We start from the raw sequence: 20,067 nt of genomic DNA, 5'->3' as shown, positions 1-20,067 counted from the left end.
TGTAATTTGTAGTTGATTCTTTCCATTCAAGAACAGAAATGGACCATAATAATCCATGTGATCCATCACATTATCACAGTTATCTATTGTGTTTAATGACTCTGAATGTCATGACGTTTAGAATAAATTTGAATATAGAAAATTATTAAAAATCAGAGGAAAAATGATATAAATTAGCAACAGGGAAGAACAAATTAGTGACACTAGAATTATAGGATATTTTCTGCTAAGAAAGTTTTATTTATTTCAAGTAGCAGAGTTACCAAGCAAATATTTGTAATGAACACACTATATGAATAGAAGCTGTTAAAGTATTTTAAGACTGCTTGAATAATTTTAAAACATGATAAATTTCTATTCTTCAAATTCAGCGACCAATATTAATTTGCTTAATTAGTGACTATTTTTTTCATATTCAGTACTGACCTGGCTAAATTACTACAAAAACCCAATATGTAGGATCCAAATTAATGTGTTTTGACTATTACTAAGATTAATAAAAGACTGCCCTGTCTCCTGCCAAAGGCTTGTTTTCTAGACACCCTTCACACTATGCTGATAAGAGTACATCTAAAATTCTATTAAAAATTGCTCAACTTACTCTTCAGTTAGGAAGATATTTAAATCACATTAGATAAAAAGCCTGTGTGACCTAACCTAATACATCATATGCAGTACGCGGACAATTTTAAAAAAGAACCAATTCAGTATGCGTCAAAGACATTAAAATCTATTTGAATAAAATGTGTGTTTAAATGTCTCATTGTAAAGGAAAAAAAAAAAGGAATAAAATAACCAGTCAGGCTTCATATCAATTAGACAACTTTTACTAAATGAGAAAACTACATTTAAAATGTGCTTTAAAACAAAATGGAATTAGAAAAAAAAGACATATGCATTTGAAAGAACGTTGCACTGTGCTGAAAATCAAATCTCTTGCAGTAATACAATATGCCAATTCTTAAAACGTAAGTTAACAGAATTCTCAATTTAACATTTTCAAAGACGATATTAAGGTCAAGAATTTCACATCTATGGTAGCACTTATAGAAGGGCATTTATAAATATGATGTCCATCCCTATGAAGCTTACAAATTTGACAACGCTCAATAAAAGCTTTTAGAATCACATCCAAAAGTGTTGCATCCAAAGCATCACAAATCTGTGTTCTTTAAGTTCTCCTTCTGAAATCTTTATGTTGACTTTTCTACTCCTGTCATTTGCTAATACTACCCTTAAAAAAAAAAACAGGAAAAGAAATGCTGCAATAAACCCTTGATCATGTACAGAAATTATTGCTACTATAGTTCACTACAAAGCATGTCTATACAATATCATATGAACTTTGATCATGAAAAATCAGAATAAAAATCTTTAGTGACATAAGCCTTACAATCGTATACAACATTCACATGGCAATATTAGACAGTCAAGCACCCAATACCCATAGTTGACAAATGTCCCACTGACCAGCATTCATTTAAATACATCCTTCGTACAGAGGGAGGAAAAAAGAGATAATGTCAGCTTTCCAAGGCTTGTCAAAAAAGGATTCTCATGTTCTGTGGATCTAAAAACAAACAACAACAACAACAACAACAAAAACCAAAAAACAAAACCAATGCAGGTGAGGGTGTTACCAGAAAGTTAAGCATGCCAAAAAGGTGTTTCGTGCGAATTAAAACCTAAAGCCAAGGTACCACATAATCACATTACCAACTAGTTGGGTATACTAAATGAGCCTTATCTTAAAGTTAAATGAAAATGCTACTGCACAATAGAGCATCAATAAGTTAAAATTAGAGTGCACAAATCCAAATCAGTGGCAATTTCTGTATAAAGCAAAATATTCACTATCAGCTGTAATGTTTGCCCAAACTGATTAAATCACTCGATTGGACAGTTTGCATATTTTTAAAAAATATCTCTAAAATTCCTTTTTACTGTAATGAGGCATAAGTTTTCTTAGTAAGATCAAACAGGTACATAAGTAAATAAGCAATGGAAAATTAATAGTCAATGAATGTCTTTAAAGCTCTTCCCACATTTCACTTTTTAAAATGTCTGGGAAAAAATTTAAAGAATTTGCCATTATTTTAGCAAAAACAAACAAAACAAAACAAAAACAAGCCCCAAATAATTAAACAACCAAGCAACACTAAAACCACATTACACAGATGGATCATCATGCTTTCATCTGGTTTAACTATCACATCTAGTTTAACTGGGATGCTTTTCAACTTTAAAAACTGTGATACGTGAAGATGTAAATTTAATGGGCAATTCTGAATTTGGATTTAACTTTGTTGAATATTATAACAGAGTATACTCATTACAATACAGTGTAGCACATCTTTCTATTAGAAAAAAATTTAAGATCCTTTACCCGTCTCCTTAAGTTAAAGGTGTGACATCATAAAGGGTGTCAAATGGCTGGATGGTTTTACAGTGCACACTTATATATTATGAAGTATGTCCTTAACAAATCTGATGGTTTCTTTACAGAGTTCCTTTCTTCACCTTTTCTTCGGTGGATTAGCTGTTCGAGGTGGAGTGACAGGACGTCCTGAATTCAGTCCACCATATTGGTACTTAGCTTTCTTTTCAGATGGTTTCAATATCTTAAAGTAAATAATTTAGTAACAATGTTATTTTTTTTCAAGTACAATAAGTTTAAGGAAATTACTGTTACAATAGTGGGCCTTTCAATAAATGACATCAATTATAAAACTGTAGAAGAAAACAGCAAAGTTCCATAAACATTTCTCACGTTTAAAGAGTACAGTAAATGTCTGAATATTGCTATTACTGGTCATTCCATTGATAATTTTTAAATTTTATTTATTTTATTTTTTATTGGCGTATAGTTGCTTTACAATGTTGTGTTATTTTCTGCTGTACAAAAGCTCAAGTACACAAATCCCATCAACTACCCAATCCTTAGACTTAAGTATCAATAAACAAATTTTCAAACTAGTGTATCTCTATGACGAAGAAAGAATACTAGTTTAAGAGTCAAAACACCTAGGTTCTCATCATAATTCTTCTACAATTTAGAGGGTAATTAGCCACAAACTCTTCAGATCTTAATTTATTATGTGTACACAGATCTTTTATTTTAAAAAAGCTATATATATTAGATATCATAAAGTTCACCCATTAAAATGTAACAAGTCAACAGTTTTTAATGTATTTACAGCTATACAACCACTGCTATAATCTAACATTAGAACATTTTTGTCACCCCAGGAAGAAACCTCGTTCCCATAAGCAATCACTCCCTCGCCATTTCCATTCTCCACTCCCCTAAAACTCCCTTCAACTCCAAGCAATCACTACTTTACCTTCTCTATTGATTTGTTTTTTCTGGCTATTTTAAATAAATGAAACCATACAACGTGTGGTCTTTTGTGACTGGCTTCTTTCACTAAGATAATGATTTTGATGTTGTAGCATATATTAAGTCCTTCATTACTTTTTTTTTTCTTTTGGCCATGCCACGCGGCTTATGGGATTTTAGTTCCCCAACCAGGGATCAAACCAAGGCCCTTGGCAGTGAGAGTGCAGAGTCCTAACCACTGGACCCACCAGGAAATTCCCAGTACTTCATTACTTTTAATTGCCAAACAATACGCCATTTTATGGATATTCCACATTTTGTTTATTCACTCTTTAGCTGATGGCCATCTGGGTTATTTCTACCTTTGGCTATTATAAATAATGCTCCTATGAATATGCATATACATGTATTTGAGTACCTGTTTTCAATTCTTTCAGGTATATACCTAGGAGTGGAATTGCTGGGTCATATAGAAATTCTATGTTTAACTTTTTGAGGAACTGCCAAACTGTTTTGCAAAGCAGCCACACCATTTTCCACTCTCACTATCAATGCATAAGGTTCCAACTTCTCCACATCCTCACCAATACTTGCTACTATCTGACATTTAAAAATTATGTTTATTCTTGTGGGTGTAAACAGAGCTTTAACCTATATTTTAGGTAGAGAATTTCAGTATTTACATAAAAAACATGCAGAAAAGACTCATAAGCATTTTTATTCAGAGTGTCATAGTGCCCCGGTGGGGGGGGGGATATATTAATACAACTCCATTATGGCAACTGTTGAAGGATAAGGCCTGGTTACTATGTTTAAACTGAAAATGAGAAATCAAACATTTAGCATTCAAGTCTACTAACTGATAGAAACAAACCCCTTCTACATTTAAAAAGAGAAATACAGTGTGTGATGTTAAGGACATAAAATAACCTTTGCAAAAAGCTTAGTATTAAAGTGACTTAAGTCCATGAACAAGAATGATTTTAAGGAGCACACTAAAGCTAAAGCTGGTCTCTTTTTAAAATGTAAATGTCTCTATATTCACAAATTGATACTTTAAGATTATTTGGAAAGTTTTTCTTAGGTAAATATTATACATTATTTTAATCGGAGTTCATAATATAACTCTCTCCACTCAACGCCTGTGCTACCTATTCATCTTGCAGAAGAAAACAAAATCTAAATTATTCACTGAATTTACATTCTTTTAGTAGGTAAGCCACTATCTAAGGATTCATACAGGAATTTAACAATTTAAACATCTGCATCAAGAATGACTGACACGACTCAGGTTTCCTAAAACTCTAATTATGGGATATATACCAAAAAGACTGGAGCGTTTGGAAATGAAAATAGAAATCTCTAAAGGAGTCTATGAGTGATTTTACTTCTGAACAAAATTGATTTTCTATACTAACTCAAGGAAAGAACACAATCTGAAAGAAAATTCTTCTGACAATAGTTTTAATTAGATTTCTAGTTGTTAAAACCTTTTGGTTACCAAAGGGGAAAAGGGGTGGGAGGGATAAATTAGGAGTTTGGCATTAGCAGATTCAAACTACTATATATAAATTAGACAAACAACAAGGTTCTACTGTATAACACAGGAAACTATATTCAATATCCTGTAATAAATCACAATGGAAAAGAATATGAAAAAGAATATATATATGTATAACTTAATCACTGCTTTACATCAGAAACTAACACAACATTGTAAATCAACTATACTTCAATTAAAAAAAAAAGAGATTTCTAGTTGTTAAAAGTTTATATATTATATCATACCTGAAATGAACACATCAAAGTTTCATCCACACTCATCATTCCACCAGCATTATCAAACTCGCCACAGTAATTTGGGGCTGAAAATAGGGTTACCAATTGTCGCTTAGCAAAGAATTCATATCCATCTTCCACCACCTGGCGAAGGAAAAGTCAAAAGAAAAAACATTTATGTGTTCTTTGAAATTCTCAACCATCAATACTAATTAAGATTAATGTGACAAAGACCTGAAAAAAAACAAAACCCTGTTTTGTTTTGGAAGCTTGATTTTTGTTCCACTTTCTAATTTCCTATTAGTATTACATAGCCACATACTGAAGACTTTACTAAGTTGAGCTTACTGTACACAGATCACGCTACAAAACATTAGCTGCCTATAGATTACACTTCTATGTGTGTAACTCTTTTTCTTAATGATTTAACATGACTTCTAGAATCTGCTGTCAATTCCTAAGTGAACTAAACAATTTATGTTTCCCAGTCTACAGATTTGAGAGGTATGCAATGACATGTAAATATTTTCTATTTATTTGTAGTAGGCAAGAATATTTTCTGAAGTCTTCTAGGTATTCTTTGATTAAGCAAAATTATCCTACAATACTTGGAGAAAGCACTTCCACAATTATTTACATTTTTATATAATTTCTACTTTAGTATCAGGTACATGTGCCAGTTGTTATTACCTCACGGTAAAATTTAGGTATTAACCTTTTCTGTTAAGACTTTGTCCACTTTATCTACTCCAGCTCAGCATACTGCTTGGCACTCAGTAGGTCCTTTCAGTTCTTAGTTTGCTCGTTCATTTGTTTATTTATTCACGTATTTACTAAAAGAACAGGGTTTTTAAAAAAGGAAATATCTGTAGTTTGTGTTGTTTCCCATCATAAATCTCTTAATTTTAGAGACAATAAGTTTGAAAATAAGCAGAACAGGATTTTGGAGGTGTCTAGAAAAAGATCATGCAAACTAAGGTAGTTCAGTAACCTGACTTTTAAAAATCATCACTATTGGGGCTTCCCTGGTGGCGCAGTGGTTGGGAGTCCGCCTGCCGATGCAGGGGACACGGCTTTGTGCCCCGGTCCGGGAGGATCCCGCATGCTGCAGAGTGGCTAGGCCCGTGAGCCATGGACGCTGAGCCTGCGCGTTCGGAGTCTGTGCTCCGCAACGGGAGAGGCCGCAACAGTGAGAGGCCCGTGTACCGCAAAAAAAAAAAAAAAAAAAAAAAAAAAAATCACTATTTCTGAAAAGGCAAATGAATAGAGACCTATAGCTGAAAAAACTGATTATCAGTGGATATTTTATTAGGAAACTCAGCAACTCTGCCCTGTTATCTTGTGGAAGACTTATTTTAATTACCTAAATTATAAATACAATGTTCACTGATTAAAAAACAACTATGCCAAAAGCAAAGGATTTGGGGACATAACTTCACTTAATTGAACTAGGAAATTTTAATAGAAAAAAAGGCATTTGATATACAACACGTGCAGAAAATGAGAAGCCTGTCATCTTTGTTATCACATAGGATCACATAAAGAAGGTAGTAGTCGTCAAGGGTTATGGGGAGCAAAACCACAGAAAAAAGGGGAGTACTGTAGAATAGCATATAATTAACAAATTTTGCCTTAACAAAGAAATAACAAGGAATCTTTAAATATTATATTTACAAATTTCAAATACTTAAAAAAGTAGCAAAAAAAGATTTTAAAAAATGCTTTTCAATGTATTTTAAATTAGTTATGTTCTAGAGAGCATGAGGACTTGATATATTGTTAAAATAAGCCTTTGTTAACAAACACTAACTACATGTTACAATATGTCACTAAATTCACAAGGCAATGGATATTCAAAGGCCAACAAGTCACAATTCCCTCCTTAAAGAGTATATAATCTATCGGTGAAGGACAAAAAAAACCCAAATATGCCTAAATTGTACATGTATTTTTTTTTAATGAAAATTCAAATATACACAAAACTAGACAGAGTTCAATAAACTCCCATTTACTCACCAACCTGATTCAATAATTACCAAGACCTTGCTACATTTATTTCATTTATCCACCCCTGCTTTTCTCTGATGTATTTTATTTTTTTAACATCTTTACTGGAGTATAATTGCTTCACAATGGTGTGTTAACTTCTGCTTTATAACAAAATGAATAAGCTATACATATACGTATATCCCCATATCTCTTCCCACCCCTCTATGTGGACACAAAGAACCGAGCTGATGATCTCCCTGTGCTATGTGGGTGCTTCCCACTAGCTAGCTATTTTACATTTGGTAGTGTATATAATATGTCCATGCCACTCTCTCACTGCTTCCCAGCTTACCCTTCCCTCTCCCCGTGTCCTCAAGTCCATTCTCTATGTCTGCGTCTTGCTGATGTATTTTAAAACAAACCCTAGATATATCATCTTACCCTATGTACTTGAGGAGGCATTTCGAAAAATATGGACATCCTTCTTACATAGCAATATGTATTATCACAGAGCTAAAACAATTAACGACGACTCCTTGATATCTAATACCCAGCCTATAATTGAATTTCCCCAATTGTCTTTTTACAGTGTGGTTTGTTCTTATCAAAATCCACAGTTCATTTGATTTTTATCTATAATATGTAACTATCATATTAAAATGGGGTCAAATATTTCTAGAAAGCTTCAGACAAGAACTGAAAAATTTGTTAGTATTGCACTACACTACAAAAATATATTCCTTTGAAACCTTTCCCCTTAAGAGGGTGAGAAAGGGTTAACTAATCATTAGATTGTTAATTGTGAGATCAAGGTATAGGCTTTATCTCTTCTACTGCTTTCCTTGTATAATTAGCTTTCTTGGATCTCAATTTCCTCAAAAATAAAAGGAGTACATCTGGGTGAAGTTAATAAACATCAAAACACCCAAGTTTTGTATTTCATACCTGATGAGCTCGACAAATCAAGTCTAAATCATGACGATTCAGAAATTTACTGACTACATCAGCTCCAAAAGTGAAGGAAACACCACGATCATTTTCTCCCCAACCTTGCACATCCTTATCTGGGTCAGACCACAGCAAATCACAGAGCAACCCTTTAAAGAATAAAAACACAAAAATTAAAAAACAAAACAAAATTTATAAAATAAAGTATATCTACATCACATTTCTTCTTCTGTCCTCTTACCCTTTAATAATAGTAATAATCACTTGCCCCCTAGTATCCCAGCCTATCAAACTTAGCCATTTTTTGTTAAAGTAACCATGCAAATACAATTGTACCTGACTTAAGGCAGTACTCACCAACCCTTTCCACAGATAGGACGTGTGCATGGCTCACTCTAAAGCATATATTGGAAAAGGTTGTTCGTCTTTTGTCTATAGTTTCTCCGTATGGATAACCAATTGACCCAGCAGCATTTCCTGAATAGTTCATCCTTTCCTTACAGAGCTAACTATCCTGTTTCTGGTACTGTAGTCTATTCCATTAATCTACTTTATTTAACACTGAGCCAATAACACACTAGAGCTTTTAAATAAATCTTTCTATTTGGTAGGCCTACCCCCCACTTAATATTTTTCTTCAGGATTGTCTTGGTTACTTTTAATCCTTTGTTCTTCCACATATAAACCTCTGAATCAGGCTGTCAAATTCTGTGGACCTAATCGAGATTTCACTGGAACTACATTTGATGTATAGATCAATTTGAGGGAAGAAAACATTTTCTACAAAGGCCTGGAGGATTTAAATAAAGTATATGGAGAAACAAAATCAGATCAGATCCTTGACTTTACAATGTTTTGGGCTTAAAAAAAGAGGTCAGAGCTAAAAATATTTATCTAAGTATCTTCATCTTACTAATAGTAGTGTAAATCTTAGAAGGAACTGAAACCATCTTGGGAATGTAAAGTAAGAAGACCAGTAAATGAACACAGGAATCAAACATTTAATAAGCAGGCAGAGAAGGAATGAGCAAAAAGTATTGGGAAGGAATAGTCAAAACAAAAGGAAGAGATTAGAATAGTAGGATCTCCCGAAAGGGTAAGAATTATCTAGAAGTAGGAAATGGTTACATTTCAAGTACAATGAACAAGCAGATTAGGACAAAAACCTATGCTATTTACAATTAGATTATCAGACCGTAATGAAAGCAATATCTTGATGGTTGAGGGCAAGAGAGAGGGTAAAGTCAAGTTGTAGTGAGATTAAGAAAGGGTGGATACTCAGATGGTGATATTTAGTTTTCTAAGAACTACGGTACTAAGGGAAGACTGTTTTAGAATGAGTCAGCTTTAAAGTTTTTCTGGATAATCCATATACCTCATAATATAGCTTATCACGAAAGGAGATCTTCATTTTGAGTCACAGTACAGCCTGTCTTGATAGGGGAAGTATCTAAAACACCCTGTAGAAATCGTGGCAATGCACGCTTAATTTCTATCATTATTTCCTAAACTCCTGTCATGATGTTTTAAGAAATCCACCAGCATACAAAATCCATTGGGATGGTCTCAGTTTAAAAGCTCTTGCTGGTTTCTAAAGCATCAGAAGCTGATTCTTTAAATACACACACACACACACACACAGCTCTATAGTGCTCATACTTTCCAGTCTGTTTCCACAGAAGCAGCAGTGAGAAGGTCAAGATATTATTCTATAATTTTAATGTGACAATAAAACTAGAATGTAGTTGCTTTTGGAATTATCTGGAAAATGCAACAGCCTACATGCATACAAAATCAAATAACTGTAGCAACAACAATGTGGCGTTCCTTAATCTTAATGGATGGAGACAAGAATCTCAGAGTCAAGGTTCAATGTTTATAATCCAATCCCTAATGAATAAGCAATATAATCATTAGGCTATTATCTCAAAAAACATAATTTATAAATTAAATTTCTAAAGATTACAGAGAATATGAAAGCTCAAAATGACTGTTTTTAGCATCTCGGAAACTTCCCATTAAAATATGATAAACAGAGAAACCTAACGTGCCATCCTTGAAACTGATTTATGTCTGAACTATACCAGCAACAGAAACTCTGAAGATGGTATCACTTGATATTTATATTGTACCTCATTTTAAATAAATACCCTATTATTTAAATACTAGTTTCTATTAGGTTTGGTCAAATATATTCTATAATTACAATCAAAATCTGGAAAAATGCATGTTTTCTTTTTATAATCAATACAAAAACATCGTGTTACTGAAGTAAGTTATGAGACAATTTACTGCAATATGCAATATGTTGGTGGCTTACTGATAATAGAGGATCCATACAACTGTTTATAATGGTTGCTGTATAGTCATGAGTAGCATTCTGAGTGATATCATTACACTTTCAGTATGCTTTAGTACACGGAGCAAAACAGTACAATCACACTTGAAAACAAGCACCAGATGCACGTTATTAACAACCCAATTTAGAGGTTTAGCCATGGTTTACTCAGGCACTGGTTCACAAATTTTTTTTTTTTTTTTTTTTTTGCGGTACGCGGGCCTCTCACTGTTGTGGCCTCTCCCGCTGCGGAGCACAGGCTCCGGACGTGCAGGCTCAGCGGCCATGGCTCACGGGCCCAGCCACTCTGTGGCATGTGGGATCTTCCCAGACCAGGGCACGAACCCGTGTCCCCTGCATCGGCAGGCGGACTCTCAACCACTGTGCCACCAGGGAAGCCCCACAAATATTTTTTAATGCTTACTTTTCTATAGTCTTTGGATCTTAAGAGTGGGAAATGAAGTTAGTACCATCCAGCCCAACCCTATTTGATGAATAATCAATTCTCCTTTACAAAATTACCAATAAATAATTCTCTTATCAGTAAGCTAAAAGACCTTTCCACCCCATATATATATGATGTTCCTAATGTATAATAGGATTTCTAGACCCTATGGCACTCTAGGTAATCCTCATTTGAGATATTAAAGTTTGTTGAGAACTGATGAATACAATAGATATATGGTGGGTCTGACTACACAAATAAAAACGGGACAATTAATCCAATAATGTAAGTTTTTTTGTTTTTTTTTGTTTTGTTTTTTAAAAAGCCTGGTAGAGGGGCTTCCCTGGTGGCACAGTGGTTGGGAATCTGCCTGCCAATGCAGGGAACATGGGTTCGAGCCCTGGTCCGGGAGGATCCCACATGCTGCGGAGCAGCTGGGCCCATGCGCCACAACTGCTGAGCCTGCGCTCTAAGGCCCGCGCACCTAGAGCCGGTGCTCCAAGACGAGAGAGGCCACCGCAATGAGAGGCCTGTGCCCGGCAATGAAGAGTAGCCCCTGCTCACTGCAACTAAAAAGAAAGCCCATGCACAGCAACGAGGACCCAACGCAGCCAAAAATTAAAATTAAAAATGAATGTCATTCTTTAACACATTATCTGTGAATAAAGCTTTGTAAATTAAAAAAAAAAAAAAGCCTGGTAGAAACTGAGCGAAAGGGCAATTTTGCTTTTGTTAATGCTTTTAATAGTACGACAGTGTGATATAATAAAAATACTTTTGGTCTTTGTTCCCATTCCTGGCACAAAGCTAAAACCCTTGGAATTTCCTGATAGAAATGTCTTTTGTTGTTCATAAGGAGCCTCCTTTCCATCACACCTGAGTTTATGCTAATGAGGGGACCTAGGTGGGTTGGGGGGGACCCAGAAACTTCACCGTGGGACCCAGTCAGCACAAAGACCAAACACATGGTTAGAGAGTTGGAACTTTCAGCCCTCCCACTCCGTACCCGCCACCTCTGGGGAGGGGTGAGAGTGGAGGGCTAGAAACAAAGTTCTATAAAAACCCCTGAACAACTAGATTTGGGTAGCTTCCAGGTTGGTGAACACGCTGATGCCAAAGGGTGTGGAAGCTGTTCACCTACCAACACGGGGCTCTCCCCATACCTTTGCCCTGTGTATCTCTTCCATGTGGCTGTTCCTGAATTTGTATCCTTTATAATAAACTGGTACATGTCTAAGTAAAGCATCTGAGGAAGTGGTTGTGGGAACCTGTGAATTTGTAGTCTGCCAGGCAGAAGTGTGGTTCTCCTGGAGACCCCACTTGAGGCTGGCATCTGAAGTGGGAGCAGAATTGTGGAATGGAGCCCTTAACCTGTGGGGTCTGGGCTAACTTCAGGGGTTAGTGTCAGAATTGAAATGAACTGCCGGATACCCACATGGTTTTGGAGAATTGGCTGTGGTATGGAAAAACTGCACACACTGGTTGTCAGAAAATGTCACACAGAAAGGTACTGATGTTTTAAGCAAAAGTTGAACTGAGGAAACAACACACTAACTGCATTCAATTCACAGGTCTTCATGGTATTTTATGATATGAACACCGTAATTAGCACATATACCAGTACTCAAATATGAATAATTATCATTTAAAAGCCAATAGAAAAGTCACGGTTAAGTGGCAACTGTACCTAACATTTATTTATAAAATTATATTAGGCTCATTTGTTAATCAACACAGCAATTTATCCTCAGTTGGAACTTATTTGCTTCTGTTTTTATTTGCTTTACTGAAAATCTGAAAGTTATTCTCAATGTCTGCATAGTCAATTTTCATATTTTTTTCACATAAATGTTCACAATTTTCATAACATTAACCACACATCTCTAGAGCCTTCTGTCTCAAGAGCCTTAAGAGCTCTAAAAATTTGAAATATAGATGATACAGAAAATAACAGAAAACAACTAGATAATGTAAAAGAAGGTAATTGTAACCTTGGCTAAGAAAGACTATTTTAATTAAAAAACTTTCGACTAATTTTTAACAACTGTTTGAAGAACATAACCAATGTTGATATGAATAAAGGAATTTAGAAAGACTGGAAGGTAAGGGGACTCAATAGCAGAACTTTCGTGAAAAGTAAGTTTGACAGAACCATATTATGGTTATATATAAAATTTAAAACTTCTGTACTTTGGAGTATTAGTGGAAAGTGAAATATTTTGTATTATTCCAAATAATCTGTAGTTAGTTTATTGACTATAAAAAAAGCTCTATTATTTATTACACAATACAATCCTACTTCCATTAAATATAATTAAGTTCAAATATGCCAACATTTTACATTAAATATTGATTAAACTTCTCTATATACTTAACCTGTATCAGGGACATCAGTGGGTCTCATAATTCTCCGAATCTGCTCCATGGATTGCAGGTCTGGGGACAGTCCTATAAATGAAAAGATGACTCATAGTACTGACATCGTAAAAATTTTCACTCAAATAAAAAGCATTTAGTCAAAGTAGATTTACTATGTGAAATTAGAGATACTTCAAGTGTTCCTTTCAATGTTATCTTTAATATATTGGGTTATTAAATAGAATCCCACTGATACAACAGAACATTACCATTAGGTCTTCTCCATTTTTCCCTACCAGGGGAATAAAACTTTTCATTTCAAAAGATTTTCTCAAGGAAAAAAAAATCCTACCACTCTTCTGTCTTTCCAATCATTCCCTGCTCTTCATAGGAACGCACGCAATTCCAATCCTTCCTACTAAGAAGTTTTGCCACTTCTTACCACTTAAACATGTTTACTTAAAGTGCTCACCATGTCCCATTAAGACCTTCCTACATCCCACTCCAACATGCTCAATTTCTTACATAAAAGCATAATTGTTGATCAGAAAGATAAACAAGAAAAAGCACATGAAAATACTTTGAAATCTTTTAAGTAACCTAGTATTTCTCTTTGGTAGACAATTCAAGTATCACCTCACATTCCATATTCAATATTCATATTGCTACATTTCTATTCTTAACTATACTAATGTGCAAGAGCTACAACTTCTTAAATGTTTAGTACCTACTGTAAAATGCTTCAATTAACATAGTAAATTATGTCCTATCAGAGAATAAACAATTACCTCAAGCCTAGATAAGTGCATCTATCTTTTAGCATTTTTCTACCTTAATTCTTCCTGCACACAGATGAAAAACTAATTTTCTTATAGTATTTTCATTAAACTATCTCCCTGTACAAAAACCCAATATGGCTATTAAACCATTCAAAAAACTCCTTTGCTCAGTGTTCAAACCTCCATAATCTGATCCCATCATTCCCCATATATATTTGACATTCTAGTTAGGCCAGTCCTCACACATTCCTTCAGCTAGAAAGACTGTCTCAAGTCCTTTTCACCTCCAAAACCCATGCCTCCATAAATGTTTGCCCAACAATTCTCTACCTTTCCTGACTTTTCATTATAATTATTGTCTCAACAAATACACATAATTAAATTCCTTTCATTACTCAATTAGCTGTTTTGAAAATGTTTTATCAATAGGTTTTAAATGCCTCAAGATAGCCAGATCATATACTACCTGTATATTTGCACGGCACCTAGCCAAGTGCTAGACACGTTAGTTTTTCAAATGAACTTTCATATATTCAAGTATATTTAACACGTCATACAGAATAATTTATCATTCTACTAAAAAATTATTTTTAGGACTAAAGCAGACATATTACATAAAGCCTAGAACTCTTGGCATGTGAGAACATTAAACATTTGAGTTTAATAGTATATATATGTTATATTTATATAATATAAATATATATTTATATAACATAAATATATTTAATATTATATTTGGATTCTGATTAAAAGTATTTATTATAGATGGGAAAATAGTCATGATCCTCTCATTTTTACTGATAGTAGAGGTATCCTTCTGTCAAAACTGAGGCAAAGAAAAGACATTTTTTCAAGCAAAACTCTGGTTTATCCTCATATGTGAAATTCTTTAAAGACAAGTACTAAATTTGCATTTTCATTATGTAAATAACCACAAATTTCTAGTTATTCAAAGACATTTTAGCCATGTTTAAAACAGTTTTAATCACTTGAGTTTTCAAATAAGCACTGCTTTGTTTTTCCACAGCATCTCAATTATTATAGGCCTTTTCTAAATAATGGAAGAAAAAGAAGAAAAACCCATAAGGCGAATTTACTAGTCTACCTCCATGACAACAGAAGATCTTCTCATCCACAATGGCAGCTATAGGCAGACAGTTGAAACAATCAGTGAAGGTCTTCCACAATTTAATATTAAACCTTCGTTTGCCTATAAAAAGGACAAGCAATAGAATAAATCTAAAACTGTTCTCATTAGTTATCTAACAGCAACAGATTTATGAATGATTCCAATTTTCTTTATGTTTATTTAGCACTTGTTTTTTCTATAATGAGTATGATTTGTATACTTTTAAAAAGCTAGTAAGTATAATAAACATTCAGCACCTTCAGTAAAATTACAAAGACTACAAATATAGTGCCAGGTGTTTTATGAAACAAATCAAACACTTTTGCCTTTCAAGGTCACTATAATATAGCAACTTTGAAACAATCTAATAGACTATTAGTTTACTTTTTCCGTTCAAGATGTTAAATACCTAGCCAAGTAAGTAAGCAGAAGTGAAAAGCGTGCCTCTGGAGACTGTCTGCTTTAACTCTAATGCATTGGTAACACGGCATAAACTTACTGCCAAGAAAGGAGAATTTCCAGGTGCTTAACTGGCATTCACTTCTGAGTAAATTTTTACTTGGCACCATAGTAAGTATAAGTAGAGACACAAAGGCTATAATTTTCCTGGAGTCTAGCATAAAGAGCTACAACAAGCACAATCTCAAGTGCACATTCACCTTTTTGGAGTTACTTGATTTTTCTGAATTTGGCAGTAAGTTGCAACAACTAACCCAAGGGAGGGATAAAAAGACACAAAGCACTAATTTCCTATGCTTTTATGCAATAACCTGCCCCTCAATGAACAAGTATAACTCAAAGTGTTTATAAGCTGCTCTCAACATACATTTCATTTGATGTCACTTCTATCCTTGAGGATATTGAAGTCCATATTTTATCCTTTAATAATATACCTCTATTTCTGATGTAGCTTTAGAAAAGTGGTTGCTGTACTACAATCCACTTCCTGTCTACTGGTCTGATTTAAACAACTGAAACCATAACAGTACACGTTAGAAATAAAAATGCAATATGTAAAATCAAATACAAAATCACTCCCACTAGAATGTAAACTCCGTAAGAATAGAGATCATCTCTCTTGAGCACTGCTGCATTCCCAGTATTTAGAATAGTACCTGGCATATAATACATCCTCAAACATTTGTCAAATAAATGATTACATGAATCAAGGAGATAGGGGTTCTAATAGGACTCTACCATAATTAAGGATGTAAAAGAGCAAAAAGAGATTCTAATGGAGAATTCAGCATTAAAAAACAAAATTCAATTTGAAAATCATTGTTAATTGGTTCTAAATTTAATTAACCAAACATGTTCATTCACTCCCATACTCTAACAAAAGCAAAAGACCGAAGTCAAATGTAGTAGGGTAATTCAGTATTAACACTTGGAAACACTACCACACAACAGCGAATCAGTGATTTCTTACTGAAAGAGTACAACAAAATAAGGACATCCAGAGTATTCAGTATCCTTATCTCTCTAGTTTTATAGGCATAGATTAAAATTCTAATAAACTTCAACTTTTAAATAATTTTATAGAACTTCTCAATATTTTTTGTGACACAGGGTCAATAAGAGTTTCTGTCATATCACAAGAAAGTTGAGAGCTAAAACCTTAATGGAGACTAGAAAACCACAGGCTACTGTCTATAGTGGCCTCTGTTCCACTTGGGTATTTTTACTATATAAACTAATTATAAGAGGGCCTTTCAGCTGAATAAGCTGCAATTAACCTGAAACAACATGACCAAGGAGATCCCCAGGAACCAATTTAATTAATAATATGTTTCCCAGTTTTAGGTTCCTCTTTCATGTAAGGCTCTCGTCTTGGGCTTCTGTTTGATAGACCACATTTTTAAAAACTCTGAATTGAAGGAAATCTTTTGAAATGGAAAACTATTAGGGAATTTTCCCTTTAATAAGAAATAAGCTTTTATTTTTACTTACATTCATCATAGAATCCATAAATGCGATTGATGCTAGCACACTCATGGTTTCCTCTTAAGAGAAAGAAGTTCTCGGGATATTTGATTTTATAGGCCAACAGCAAACAAATGGTTTCCAAAGACTGCTTTCCTCTGTCCACATAATCTCCTAAGAAAAGATAGTTGGCTTCTGGGGGGAAACCTCCATATTCAAATAATCGCAGTAAATCTGTATACTGTCCATGAATATCTCCTAAAAATAGAAAAAAAGTTTTAGAAAATTTATGGTTACTGTGGTATGCAGCTTCTATAAAATGATTCTCAATGTTTATACCCTTATGTAATCCTCTTCTCTTGAATGTGGGCCGTAGCTAGTGACTTACTTCTAACAAAGAGGATACAGCAAAAGTGAGATGGGCTTTCACTTCTGAGATTAAGTTACAAAAAATTGTAACTTCCCATCTTGCTTGCACTCTCTCTTGCCTTCTCTCATGCTGGATGATGAAGCCACCTAATGGAGAAGCACATCTGGTAAAGAACTAAAGGAGGCCTTTGGTCAACAACTCATTAGGAACTGAGGTCCTCAGTCCATTGGCCCATAAGGAACTGAATCCTTTCACAATTGAGCCCTGAGATGACTGCAGGCCCAGATGACACCTTAACAGACTGTGAGAGACTCAGACCCAGAGGACCCAGGTAAGCTGTGCCTCAATTCTTAACCCACAGAAACTATGAGATGATAAATTAATGTCGTTAAGCCACAAAGTTTTGGGGTAATTTGTTATGCTAGTACAGTTACACTATCTGGTAGTTTAACTTAGGTTCACTTTTTTATACCTAGTAGTGAGGAAACAGCAACTTAGAAATATTTAGTATAAATAACTTCTACTACCTTCAAATTATTTCTGTATTAAAGCATTTTAGAGTATCTTGTTGAGAATATGACTCACTTTAACTTTAAGATGACTTATAATTTGCTTCATTTCCACAAAATTTCAACTACCACCTCTTACTTACAGGTGATACTCTAATTAATTTATTCAACATTTACTTAGTTAATATCTCTTAATTGCTACGCACTATATAAAGGAACACCAAGTACATGACTTAATAAGCCACATAAGAGAAGAAAAGTATTTAAAGAGCACACTATGCATCTGCAGGTTACATGGTGTGAATGTGCATCACTAAAAAACATGCAGGGGAATGAAAAGGTCTGCATATAGCAAATAATCCTTGATTGAACAAAAGCTGATGGTTAAGTTCATAAAAGCTAACTGACAAATACTAACAGCTACAAGAAGAAAAACTGCGCTATCAAACCAAAAGTCAGTGTAATACATCATTTATACCACTTCCCATGTTATGTGAACTACAGGAAAATGCTTTCTGTGCCAACAGTTTTTCTAGCTTTAACAATGCAATCAAACTGGGACGAAGTGAGAGAGTGACATGGACTTATATCTACTACCAAATGTAAAACAGATAGCTAGTGGGAAGCAGCCGCACAGCACAGAGAGATCAGCTCGGTGCTTTGTGCCAGCTAGAGGGGTGGGATAGGGAGGGTGGGAGGCAGATGCAAGAGGGAGGAGATATGGGGATATATGTATATGTATAGCTGATTCACTTTGTTATACAGCAGAGACTAACACCACTGTAAAGCAATTATACTCCAATAAAGATGTTAAAGGGGCCTCCCTGGTGGCGCAGTGGTTGAGAGTCCGCCTGCCGATGCAGGGGATACGGGTTCGTGCCCCGGTCTGGGAGGATCCCATATGCCGCGGAGCGGCTGGGCCCGTGAGCCATGGCCGCTGAGCCTGTGCATCCGGAGCCTGTGCTCCGCAACGGGAGAGGCCACAACAGTGAGAGGCCCGCGTACAGCAAAAAAAAAAAAAAAAAAAAAAAAAAAAAAAAAAAAAAAAAAAAAAAAAGATGTTAAAAAAAAAATGCAATCACTCAACTAAGGTTAAGTTTAACTAAGGTTAAAGTTTTAGTTTTTGGCCAAAAGCCACTGTAAGACTTGAAAGATCAAATACAAATTGTATAAAGTTATATAATCTTCAAAATAAATTAAAATGGGGCTTCCCTGGTGGCGCAGTGGTTGGGAGTCCGCCTGCCGATGCAGGGGACACGGGTTCGTGCCCCGGTCCGGGAAGATCCCACATGCCGCGGAGCGGCTGGGCCCGTGAGCCATGGCCACTGAGCCTGCGCGTCCGGAGCCTGTGCTCCGCAATGGGAGAGGCCACTACAGTGAGAGGACCGCATACCACAAAAAAAATAAAAATAATAAATAATAAATAAATAAATAAATAAATAAATTAATTAATTAAAATGATCACATCTAAGTTAGAAAACCGTGGATACTGCCGTACTGACCTCTGAAATTCTATACCTGTTTTTTCTAACCAGTGTACTGGAATGCCCTTTCTCCAGATCCTTGACAACAATGGATATCAATTTTTGACATTTTTTTTTCAATTGGATCAACGTTCCAGATTTATTTTTAAATTGCATTTCACTGATTACTGGTGAGGCTGAGGATCTTATGTTTACTGGCCATTTGAATTTCTTCTACAATCTGCCCCCGCCCCTTAAATTTTATTTTATTAACTTTTTTTGTTTCTAAGAACGCTTTATATAGTGTGAACAGCAATCTCTTAATCTGTTGTATATACAGCAAACATGTTCTTCTTGTCTCTAACGTCATTTTATAAAAGTCTCTATTTCTATAATTTAATGTAATAAAACTAGCAATCCTTTTTTTTTTTTTAACATTTTTAGGTGTTTTCTCAATCATCTTCAATGTAAATATAGGATTCAAAAGAGATTGTTTCCTACTTTACCCATTTACATACCACAAATTTTCAGTGGCGCTTCCAATTCCAAAAGAATAGGCTGGCTGAGAAAGATCTCCCGAGACTTGATACATAAACCCCGAACTTCTGCTTCAGTCATCTGCACAATCTTTCCTGGACGACATCCTCGTACTGGTAAACAATAAATAAAATGGTCAGTTTTCTAAAATTTATCCATA

General features: G+C 34.7%; 1 protein-coding gene across 2 annotated transcripts in view; it reads right to left on the bottom strand.

Annotated features, from left to right (window-relative positions):
• Positions 1 to 811: 811 nt before the first annotated feature.
• Positions 812 to 20,067, bottom strand: part of PPP1CB (protein phosphatase 1 catalytic subunit beta) — a 37,384-nt gene continuing 18,128 nt past the window's right edge. For both annotated transcript variants that reach the window (XM_060117477.1, XM_060117478.1), the window contains exons 3-9: positions 19,889 to 20,020; positions 17,056 to 17,286; positions 15,082 to 15,186; positions 13,216 to 13,287; positions 8,054 to 8,205; positions 5,129 to 5,263; positions 812 to 2,621 (exon numbers count right to left, since the gene is read on the bottom strand). In XM_060117477.1, the coding sequence (XP_059973460.1) occupies positions 2,517 to 2,621; positions 5,129 to 5,263; positions 8,054 to 8,205; positions 13,216 to 13,287; positions 15,082 to 15,186; positions 17,056 to 17,286; positions 19,889 to 20,020 (932 nt within the window). In that variant the 3' untranslated portion in view covers positions 812 to 2,516. The remainder of the gene's footprint in view (positions 2,622 to 5,128; positions 5,264 to 8,053; positions 8,206 to 13,215; positions 13,288 to 15,081; positions 15,187 to 17,055; positions 17,287 to 19,888; positions 20,021 to 20,067) is intronic.

This window comes from Mesoplodon densirostris, chromosome 14, assembly GCF_025265405.1.
Source record: "Mesoplodon densirostris isolate mMesDen1 chromosome 14, mMesDen1 primary haplotype, whole genome shotgun sequence".
Classification (NCBI taxonomy): Eukaryota; Metazoa; Chordata; class Mammalia; order Artiodactyla; family Ziphiidae; genus Mesoplodon; species Mesoplodon densirostris.
Note: the sequence above shows the minus strand (reverse complement) of the source record. Positions and strands in the feature narration are given on the sequence as shown.